Source organism: Balaenoptera physalus (genome assembly GCF_965194825.1).
Source record: "Balaenoptera physalus genome assembly, chromosome: 12".
Lineage (NCBI taxonomy): Eukaryota > Metazoa > Chordata > Mammalia > Artiodactyla > Balaenopteridae > Balaenoptera > Balaenoptera physalus.
Genome location: NC_138897.1, coordinates 56,900,094 through 56,912,252, shown reverse-complemented (window position 1 = coordinate 56,912,252; position 12,159 = coordinate 56,900,094). Strand labels below are relative to the sequence as shown.

General features: G+C 42.0%; 1 protein-coding gene across 2 annotated transcripts in view; it reads right to left on the bottom strand.

The window, feature by feature from the left end:
• The window catches only part of TMEM241 (transmembrane protein 241), a 113,460-nt gene that overhangs the window by 77,940 nt on the left and 23,361 nt on the right, over positions 1–12,159 (bottom strand). For both annotated transcript variants that reach the window (XM_082418731.1, XM_082418732.1), the window contains one exon: positions 5,004–5,085. In XM_082418731.1, coding sequence (XP_082274857.1) covers positions 5,004–5,085 — 82 coding nt within the window. The remainder of the gene's footprint in view (positions 1–5,003; positions 5,086–12,159) is intronic.

Below are 12,159 nucleotides of genomic sequence, written 5' to 3'. Positions count from 1 at the left end.
CCAAGATCCCTTATGTGGTATTGGAGCCAAACCAAGCGGGAGGGAACCCACAGGCTCCAGTTTGCTTAACTGAGTAATTTCACTCCACGCGAGTCTGATCACCCATGTGTGTTTCCTCACCGACACCCCCGGCCAATCTCTATTCCATTGTGTTGAGTGAAGACAGAAACCCTGACAAGCAGTTAGGGAAGGCTCAAGATCAAAGTGCTGGGTAGGAAACCAAGGCCAGTCCTGTCCAGATGCCTCAATTTAGATTTGCAGAGTCTTCCAACTGCTGACCCTAAGCAAGAAAAGAGCATGGTTTGAGCAACCAGATCACCAGCACTGGGGTGGCTTCTCCCTGGCCAGCTCCTGAGTGTGAGAATCTGCACATCTGTTCTAAACACTCGCCAGCACAGGCTTTGAGGCAATCCTGTCCAGCTGAGAAGGGCTGCGGCAGGGGAATTATAATAAGAGTAACAACGACTGGTTGAAGTTGTCCTGTCCCTCCAAAGACTGACATTCATGCCATCAGCCCTCATCACTGTGACCTTATCCAGGGCAGGAAAGCTGGCGAAGCAGAGCCAAATTAGCCCATGTAGAAGGGAGGACAGCCACACGGCTCCTCTCCCCTCCTCCCAGCTCCATCCTGATGGGCTCATCTCCTTTGCCTGTTGTGATTTAGGGAGGAAAGAGGGTAAGCGTTGCAGATGAACCACTATCGTTGGATGGGCTTGAGTTTGCATCTCCGCTTTAACATTTACTAGTCGGTGACCTTGGCCAAATAATTTGCATCTCAGTTTCCTCATCTGTAAATGGGAGTAATTAAGTCCAACTTCATATGTCATGAGGTCTGACAATAGGAAGTGCCCGGCACACATATATAACGCTGACTATTCACGATGCCTGTTCCCATGGTGAGTTGTGTGTCTCTCACGGATTCCCCTGGAAGTTCTTCAAGGTCAGGAAGCAGGTCTTATTCCTCATTAAGCCCCCAGAAGTAGATTCCCCAATAAATATTTGCTGAATGGAGAGCCACAAGAATAATCTCCTTCCCTTAATTCTATCATTCGGTTGTGAGTTCCAGGTAGAAAAATCAATAAAGAACTGTCCCCACCTCACCTTTGCAGAGTTAAATCAGCTTGCTCTCAGAAGTTGCACATCAGAAGAATAGTTTCAAAGTCTTGTCAGAGAAAGGAGGCCTTTATGGAGCAGAGCAACTTCCTAAGTGTTTTGCATAACAACACACCCATGGATTTTAACTGAGCATGTTTCCCCCAGGTCCTCGTGGATTCATGAAACTGCCAGCCTGGCACCAGCATACTGACACGGGTTTTCCATCTAACACAAGCTGTACGAGTGCCTCGTGTTTCATCCACTCTGTAAATTTTTAAGCAACTATGTAAAAACAAAAAACTCAGAAAACAAAGAACAGATGCTGGGTTGAGTTATTTCACTAAAAAAAACATTAATAAGTGTCTCCTTTCTGTCCTCCTCCCACTCTAATCGGGTATATTTGGTTTGGGGTTGTTTCCCTTTGCTCAGAGTTTGAATTGCAGCAGCTTCGTTCTGCCTGTGAGAGAAGTCTGTGCTCTAGGCCAGGGGCACTCAAATGCGGTCCCTCCAAAAGATAAGGAGCTCGCACAGAATATAAGTCAGTGCACTGCTTCCTTCCTCAAAAAGTCCTGCTATGAAAAAAAAAATGTCAGCTCAAACTAATCAGTGTGTTTAGTGCCAAGCGTGATGTTCATTCTGGCACAATCTCCTTACAGACAGGTAACAAAGAGCTCACAGGCTATCACCTTCTGTGGACCACACTCTGAGAAGCATTGTTCCAGGTTACAGAACTCTCTATCTGCCTGAGACGTACTAGACTGACATTTATAATGGACTTTTGAGGGTTTTTTGGCCACCTAGCCAGCCTCCTTATTCCTTCCTTGGTAAAAAACTCCAATATAAAGCATCTGCCTCACCCTTTCTCAGTCTGTGGGTCCAGCTGGGGATCCTGTATGACCAGGGCTGGCCAAACAGTGCTCTGAGTCTCTCCAGTCACAGTGAATGGTTCAGAAAAGTCATGATTCAGGACTGGTCAATCAATGTAAATCCATCCAGCTTTTAGACCTGGGATGGGCAGTGGCCCTGACTGATGCAATCAGAGTGAATTGTGAGACTCATGCAGAAGCTACAAGGAAGACAGTCTTTCCATTAGACTTAAAGTTGTGAGGATGTCAGCCTGAAGTCAACAACACCCATGAGGCGAGAGCCTGGCTGTGAAATGAAGCAAAGACAGAGAGCAGAACTGAAAGAGAGACAGAAGCTGGATTCTGAGTAGGTCATTGGAACCTCTGGGTCAAGCCATGCCTGAAGCAGTTTCTACACTATGACTTTTCATTAATGTGAACCAGGAAATTTCCCTTTACTTAGACCAGTTGGTGAGCTTTCTAACACTTGCAACCAAGAGTCTCAAGTTTATGCATGACTACTGTACCCTGGGCTCATTCTACAATCCATATACATTGATCCTAAAGAGACAAATCTGAAAAGGCAAAAGGTGGGGAGTCAGAAGAGCTGCCGTTACCTGGGACTAGAGACAGGTTACCAAGACTTCCCACACCTAAGTGTTTTCCTCTGCCAGGTTATTAACATCTGCCTCACATATCAGGTGACTGTGAGATGCACATGAAAAGATACAAAGGAAATCACTCCGGAAACACATGAAAAAGCACTATACAAACAAAAAATTATTATCATTATTAGCCCAACACTTTAGTTATTCAAACTTCAAAACTCTGGCATCCATAACTATCCAGAGCCTACAAAAAATTTGAAAAACTTTTGTACAACAATAGATTGTTTTTTGTTTTTTTGTTTTCCAGTCAAATCCTATACTCTGCTATAGAAGAGGAAGCTCCCCCTGCAGGCCAGAGGCGGTAAAGTGAGACCATGGACTTGGAGGAGCCTGACAGCATCAAGAGCGGCAGCTGAGAGCCAGCCTGGCCCCCTGTTCTGGGCTCAGCACCAACGTGCTCTGTGTCTCACTTCTTAGGTCACCCAGGCTATTTTCTCCCCCATCGCACACATCATCCCATCTACTCAAGCTTATGAATCATGAAAGAAAAATGATGATTTAATTTAGAAATTATCGATTTAATTTAGAAATTATCCCAGTTAATTCTCAGCCACTATTTTGCAGCTTTGGAGTTGTCCTAACAATACTATTATTATCCAGAGAGGCAGATTTTGTTTTTACTGTTTTCAGATCTGAGGCCTAAGGGGCCAACATAACAACAAACTTTACGTTAAAAGACTGAATTGTTTGAAAATTTCGCATTTTTTCAAACATTAGAATACAATCATTTTCTGATAGATTAAAAACAGCAATTAGAGTATAAAACCATTCCTGAAGACCTAAATAGATGTTTCTCCAAAAGAGACATACAGATGGCCAACAAACACATGAAAAGATGCTCAACATCACTAATCATTAGAGAAATGCAAATCAAAACTACAATGAGGTATCACCTCATACCAGTCAGAATGGCCATCATCAAAAAATCTACAAACAACAAATGCTGGAGAGGGTGTGGAGAAAAGGGAACCCTCCTGCACTGTTGGTGGGAATGTAAATTGATACAGCCACTATGGAGAACAATATGGAGGTTCCTTAAAAAAATAAAAATAGAACTACCATATGACCCAGCAATCCCACTACTGGGCATATACCCTGAGAAAACCATAATTCAAAAAGATACATGCACCCCAATGTTCATTGCAGCACTATTTACAATAGCCAGGACATGGAAGCAACCTAAAGTTCCATCAACAAACGAATGGATAAAGAAGATGTGGTACATATATACAATGGAATATTACTCAGCCATAAAAAGGAACGAAATTGGGTCATTTGCAGAGACGTGGATGGACCTAGAGTCTGTCATACGGAGTGAAGTAAATCAGAAAGAGAAAAACAAATATCGTGTATTAACGCATATATGTGGAATCCAGAAAAATGGTACAGATGAACCTATTTGCAGGGCAGGAATAGAGATGCAGATGTAGAGAATGGACATGTGGACTCGGCAGGGGATGGGGAAGTGGGATGAATTGGGAGATTGGGATTGACATATAAACACTACCATGTGTAAAATAGATAGCTAGTGAGAACCTGCTGTATAGCACAGAGAACTCAGCTTGGTGCTCTGTGGTGACCTAGGTGGGTGGGATGGGGGGTGGGGTGGGAGGGAGGTCTAAGAGGGAGGGGATATATGTATACATATAGCTGATTCACTTCGTTGTACAGCAGAAACTAATACAACATTGTAAAGCAACTATACCCCAATTAAAAAAAAAAAAAACCTTAACTATATGAAAAAAAAATGTTCCTGATTTTTAAGCCACGTTCTGAGACTCTGGTCAATGCTGATATTTATGGATTCTCCTTTGGTGGCAAAATAACTAAATTTTTGGAGTTCCATATAATATATAACATAACTGGAAGAAATCTGTTCCTCACAGTACCCTCCTTTGAGGAGCTCAGTCCTGGGGTCTGGGTGGGAGGACAGAATGAACACTTGTTTCACTAGTGTCCCCTTGTACTGGGCATCAATTCCGTGCCAAGCATGCGAACCCACGACTAAGCCCAGCCCACCCAGGCCGTGTTACTGATGGGCAGGGTCACGGTCCCCGGAAGCAAGGAGCAGACTGAGCCCACCCTCCCTGCTCCCAAGGACGGGGTGTATTCACGCAGAGCAAGCTCCACAAATATCACTACTCCGGCTTCCTGCGTCTCCATCTGCAGCTCTCCATCTTGTAAAACAAGTCGGTCCTTCCCTGTTATCTGGTTATCTTCAATTCAGGGAGTGGGAGCACGCCACGTTGGCCTCAGCCCCAAGACTTTTTCTTCAATCTAGCTGTACCATCATTAAAGCTGTTGCTTTGTCCCCTATTGATCCAAGGCGCAACAAGTTAAAGGCAAAGGGGAAGAAGGGAAAGGGACTGTCCCCTCCAAAACCTCTAACACTTACCAGTCTGGACAGTGCTCTGGAACCAGCATAGATGATACACACAAACAACACTGAAGCAGGAAGCCATGTCAAAACATCAGATCTGTAAAAGGGAAAGAGGCCATAGATTCCTGTCACTTTATGTCCAAAAGACCTCTCTGGAAGGTATGACCCTCCCATACACCAAATACAGCACTCATGGTTGTCTAAACATCCCCAGGTGTCTTGTGAAGCATGATTCGCTCTGTATCATTGAGAGGGACGGAAGCTGACCAAGCCATCCTGCCTACAGTCCGTCACTCAGCCAACGATGTGGCGTTACTGATCCCACAATCGGGCACAGACGAGCTGGAGATGGAAAAGGTTTCCTGCAGGTTGGGAGAAAGAACAGATCTGATTTTTTTTTTAAGAAGCAGTGAATGTTATTCTTTGGAATTTAAGTAGCCGGAGGCTTTGAACACATGCCAAATTATTTAAAAAAATTTTTAAAGGCTATTTACCTAGGCAAGGTCCCAAACAGCTCCAGGGAACCACAACAAAAGGAACCACAGTGTGAAAGGATGGAATTGAAAAGAGTGCCTGAACTTGAGCTGGGTGGCCATGTGCTGAGCCTCAACCGTTAACCTGGGATGCCAGTTTAGGGAATCTCCAAGGACTTCTCAAGGGCACATTTCTTTGATTCCCTTGTGGCCACACCAAGAACTGCTTTTTCTTTTTCTTTTTCTTTTTTTTTTTTCTTTTTTTTGGCCACACTGCGTGGCTTGCAGGATCTTAGTTCCCTGACCAGGGGTCAAACTAAGGCCCCTAGCAGTGAAAGCATGGAGTCCTAACCAATGGACAGCCAGTCCAAAGAACTGCTTTTTCAACACAGTTTAGAATCTTGCTCTCCTCAGAACACCTTTCCTGTAGTTTCAGTTCTAGACTGAAAACCTGGGGGAAGAAACTTCATTTTTTTTTTGCACAAATCACAAAAACAGCTACTGTGCAGTTTCCTTGTTGACAGCAGATGAACTGGACCAGTAGTGTTAATTCAGATTTAAGAAATTATCTGAATCTTGGTTTGAGTAAACTTGTGATCTGCATGCAATATTAACTAGATTGGATAGCTTTTATATTTTCATACGTACACATAGGCTCTCCCCACCCTCATCAACATCCATTAGTTACTGAACTCTGTGAACTGGCATTGAAACATTACAACAATGTTCTGTTGCACCAATTTTATAAACTTTTACAGTGCAATACGTGTTATTTTTCAGAGACAAACCAAACTTTAATTTCTCAAGGTTCATGCTGTTTGCTTTAGCAGCATTTGATGGTAGATCTTTTATACACATTTGTAATAGCTGAAAAATAAACCAGATTGCAAATAATTTTTCTTTCTTTTTTAAAGAAAACCATGTACCAAGTTTTTTGGTCCAAATTGTGTAGGATAAGTTAAATTGCATTCTAATAACCAACATGAGTGTATTTCTGTAAGTACAGTTATGTTGAAATAAAGTTTTAAAAAGCAAAAAAAAAAAGCAAAACCCCAGTCTTTCCATAGAGTACACATCACTGAGGGTGCAACTTGCTTCCCCCATCAGTTACAAATGCATTCGGTTTGCTAATTCAAGTTCCCAGAGTTATTCTAAAATAAATATAAATTAATGAAGCCATTCCAGCAGGATATAACATAATAATCCCAAGTAACTCAATGAACTGCTCTCCTGGGATGGAGCCTGTTCAAGAAGTGTTCTTTGTTAATTTTATTAACATGGGCAGGCACTCTATCATCAGACCTGCTTTTGTACAACTTCCCAGGGAACAGGGCATGAAAATGTTTCTAGTCTCAGATAAGGCCTTCGAACCCTACTTCCTGTATATAGTCATTCAGCCAAACTCACAGCAACTTGCAAGGTGCTCACAGCGCCAGAGTTAATATTAACAGCAGCATCAGGGACTTCCCTGGTGGCACAGCGGTTAAGAATCCGCCTGCCAATGCAGGGGACACGAGTTCAAGCCCTGGTCCGGGAAGATCCCATATGCCGCGGAGCAATTAAACGCGTGTGCCACAACTACTGAGCCTGCGCGCTAGAGCCCGCGAGCCACAATTATTGAAGCCCGCTCGCCTAGAGCCGGTGCTCCGCAACAAGAGAAGTCACTGCAATGAGAAGCCCGCGCACCACAACGAAGAGTAGCCCCCGCTCTCCGCAACTAGAGAAAGCCTGCACGCAGCAACAAAGACCCAACGCAGCCAAAAATAAATTAATTAATTAAAAAAACAAACAAACCACCAAAAAAAACCAGCAGCATCACCAATGACATTTTTTGAGCCCTTGCTACAAACCAGGCACTGTGCTAAATGTTTTCTACAATGTAATCTTTTTAAAATCTGTGGGAGTTCCCTGGTTGCCTAGTGGTTAGGATTCCAGGCTTTCACTGCTGTGGCCTGGGTTCAATCCCTGGTGGGGGAACAGATCCTGCAAGCCGTGCAGAGTGGCCAAAAAATATTTATCTAAGCATAGATAAATAAAAAATAATAATAAAATAAAATCTGCGCAACAATCTCACGAGGAAAGTATCATTATTATTATTATTATTACCCCCACTGTGCAGATGAGGAAACTGAGGCACAAAGAGTTTAAGTAATTTGTCTACGGTCAGAAAAGCTGGTAATGGCAAAGCTACAATTTGAATTCAGGCCTGTCTGACTTAAAACCTTGCTTTTAACTGCCTCTCGTACTTCACCCTCAAGGATCTCATAATAATCTAACGTGAGACAATGATATATAAATAAATAAGTTGCAAACACAACATGATTTTGCTCTGGTAGCAGCTCAAGCAGCTAGTTATCTGAGAAATATTCTGCTATTACTAGTCCTGCTGCGATCACAGACATCTGTACTTCCAACCAAAAGGTGAACAAAGAATGGAAATGCCAGCCTCCATCCTAACGGGCCAAGCTAATACCGACCAATTGCTACTCTTCTAGGAAAAGACTTTCCCATTAGACATTAAGGGCCAAGTCCCATGGCCTGCTGTGCCCTAGAAGGAAGCCCAGAGCATGTACTGTGGGGAACATGATGAGGAAAGAAGGAAGGCGTGTGCAGGGTGAAACAGCGGCTGGCCCAGCTGCGGCAAGCCCGACACTTCAGAATGGAAGGTCAGTGAGGCCCCAGGCATGCGTGCTCCACCCACTCCTAAACAAAGAAAACTCCTGCGACTCGCATACATACTCTAGGAGACGTCAGGGTATCTGAATGGCCATGGACGTGAGGGAAAGAAAACAGCGCTAGGGAACCTCTTGTATTTTAACCCGTCTGCCCTAAAATACAGAGAAATAACTTCAAAAAGAAAGTTTAGGCAAAATTAGAAGATATGTATAAATGTAAATTTTTCTGGGGAAAAATTTCTGAAAAGGAATTGCGACCTTTGAAAACTTAAGATGTACTGTGAAGTTTTGTAACATAAAAAATGCGGGAAAAATTTCCTAATTGTAACAAATTCTTTACAGCCAAAGACTTTTTATACCAGTGAAACCATTTTGGACTTCTGAATTCCAGAACTGTAAGATAACAAATCTGTGTTATTTTAAGACAAAAAAAACCCCTTCCATCTCTGTAAGTACTGTAAGTACGGAACATAGCACAAGGTCTGACTAAATTTTCCTCTATATCTTACTACTAGAGTAGAATTCTTCTCTCAATAAAGCATAAGTTTCTTTTTGTTGTTAAAAAAAAAAAAAGGAAGAACTTCAACCAGAAAAAATATACACAGGCTGCTCCAGGAATTAGAATTTGGACCTCTGGCTTCCAGGTTTTCCACGACTTGTAAGTGTGATCTTACAACATGGAGGGGTCAGACCTTTCAACAGCTACCGGGGCAGATAAAATTCATGATGACTGAATTTTCCATACTCTTCCAGGCAGTGTGGAGACAAGGTGAGGACCAGCTACAAGGGCGGTGCTTCCTTGTGTTTTTGCCATCTCTTGAAGTATTTCTTTAAAATCCTTTCTTCAGAAAGAGAGGAAACTAATTTTTACATCCTAGTTAGGTCTGCTAAAACTGAGGATTCTTTCCTCAGGAGATATAGCAATAAGTGATGGAAATTGTACCTGGTTCTGGGCACTGGAGAGTATAATCTTATAACATTCACATGGTTGCTCAAATCTTTGGAAATTATAATTAGCTCTCTTCACTCCCAAGGAATGTTCCAGCAGTTAGCTGAAAACTTTAACCAACAGCCCTAAGGGATGGACAAACTTCACACATGTCCCTGGGCTGTGCCCTTTCTTCTAGGTCAGGGCATCTAGGGCTGGGATCATCTAGGGGTCATCTAGGTCATCTAGAGGTGGGAGTAGGAAGGATGCACAAGTACAGAGCAGGAGGTTCTGTGTAGTAGAAAGAACGTGGTCAGGCAAACCTTCCTATTTAGAAGATTTATATCCAACTCTAAAGCTAGTTGATTTATATCCCAACTCTAAAGCTAGTTTGCAGTGAGAGCTCAGTTTTACATTTATAAAATGGGGATAAGAATGCTCAGAAGGCTATCGAGACAATTAGCTGAAAGAATGAATACGCAGCACTTGGGGTAGCACATGGCACACTGAAAACAACAACACTCAATAAATGTTCTCCTTCTGGCTTATCCACACATAACACCAAGTTCAGATGCCACTAGGAAAGACTGACAGATCCACCTACATAAGATGGCCAAAACACCATAAAGAAAATGAAACGATGATTAGCAAACCAGGAAAAACACTGGCAACATATAAAACAGGTTGGAGTTTAATATCCTTGATGTATAATGAGTGTTTACAAATCAATAAGAAAATAACCAACTCCCCAAAAGAAAAAAGGAAAACATTCAAAGGACAGAAATAGGTAATTTTCTCTCTCCTCTTCCTGTCTGTCTGTGTATGTGTGCATGTCTCTCTCTCTCATACACATACACACACACACAAGAAACACAAATGGCCAATAAACATGTGAAAAGTTATTCAACCGCCCTAATACTAAAAGGACTTTAAAATAAAACAATGATATACCAAGTTTTGCCCAAGAAACTAGTAATTTTTAAAAATGGTATCTTATATAGGGGGTCATAAAATTAATGCCTTCATATACTGCTGTGGGATATAAATTGGTACCTTTCTGGAGGCTACATATGTACTACTTGACTACACTTTATTATTTATTATTATTGTTGTTGAGGTATTTAAAGATTTCTATGGTGATGCTTCCATTTACAAGTGGAATAAAACTGCTTTTGACCTCATTGTTGATCATCAAACATTCTTCAGCCTGGAGCCCTCCCCCTCCGCATACCTGCATGGTTCACTCCTTCACGTACTCAAATCTCTGCTCAAAAGTCGTCTTAACCATGAGTCCTTCTTATCCACCCTATATAAAATAACAACCCCCCCCATCCACTGGCCCATACTCAGGCACACACACATACACATTATCCACTTACCCAGCTCTATTTTTCTCTACACCTATTACATCATCCAGTTACATTTTTAGTTGTTTCTTGTCTGTCTGCATCAATTAGAATGTAGCTCTACGAGGGCAAGGATTTTTGTCTGTTTTGTTCATTATGCACCGCTTACACCTAACACAATACCTGGCATATACAGTAGGCACTCAAATACTTGCTGAATGAATCACCATGTATTATTTTTGTAACTTAAAAAAAAAGTTTTCCCTTCTCTTGCTAGTTTGGTACAAAGCAGCAAGATACATCAGGAAACTGCAGTCATGACCCTAATTCACATTTCTTCCTCTGCTTTTCTCAAGCGCTTCAGAGACTTTGCCCTGAACAGAATTGCTGGTGCTTACAGCTAATCAGTTGTCAAAGGCAGGGATGCAAGCAAAAAGTTCCATATCCTGCCATCTGCCTGTTTGAAATGGCCCCAATGCGAGAATCCTAAGAATTTCAAATTCAGTAAACATTTGTAACGATCATGGTGTAACCTATAACTGTGACAACAAAAAACCAACTGCATTAAAAAACAAACATGTTTTTCTTCAATAGACATGAACTTAGAAACTTGAAATGGAGGCAGTTATTTTGTTTCCTATAATAATTTATCTCTTTTTCTTATTAAAAAGTGGTACCTTCCATGTTAGAAAATTTTGAAAACACAGATTATCAAGAAAAACATTATAATTACAATCCTACTACCCAAAGATAACCACTGTTAATACCTTGTTACATCTCCTTCCAAACAGCATCCATATGCACATATATGAACATTTCAACAAAAATGGGATCCAATTGCACAGGTTGTTTTATAACCTGCTTAACATCTTTCCATGTCAAAACAGTCATCCCCAATTTATTAATACTTGAATACCAGGCTACTGCTGGACATTTAAGCTTATCCTAGGTTTTTACTATTCTAACACAGTAATGATTATCCTTGAATATATTCTCTGCTCATATTTATGATGTTTTCACAATGTTCAGAATACATTTCCTGAAGTGGAATTGCTGTTCAACGATACACACGTTAAAGTTTGTAACTGGTTACAGAATTGCCTTCCAGAGACGTTATACTGACTCATTCTCTGCTATGATCTGCATGTTTATGTCCTCCCAAGAATCATATGTTGAAACCCTAACCCCTAGTATGATGGTATTTGGAGGCGGGGCCCTTGGGAGGTAATCAGGTCATGAGGATGGAGCCCTCATGATGGGATTAGTGCCCTTGTAAGAAGAGACACAAGAGAGCATGCCTCCTCTCTCCATCTCTCTCTCTCTCCCCCTCTCTCTCTCCCACACACACACACTACCACCATGTAAAGATACAGGAACAAAGCAGACATCTGTAAACCCACAAGAAACCCTCAACAGAAACCAACCACACTGGTACCCTGATCTTGGACTTCCCAGCCTCCAGAACTGTGAGAAATAAATGTCTGCTGTTTAAGCTACCCAGTCCGTGGTCTTTTGTGACAGCAGCCTGAGCTGACTGAGATGCTCTTTGGCAGCTCTAACACTGCATGATTCTGAGACACTCAACAGCCTGAGCATTAGGAACAAACGAGGCACATCTATTAAGGCACCTCCTCTCCACCTTTAATTCATAAGGTGGCACCATCTGGGCCTTCTGTGCTGGTTTATTCTTACATTGTTCTACGTGCCATCAAAGGAGGCAAGATGGGATTAAATCCTGAGGAGGTCCTG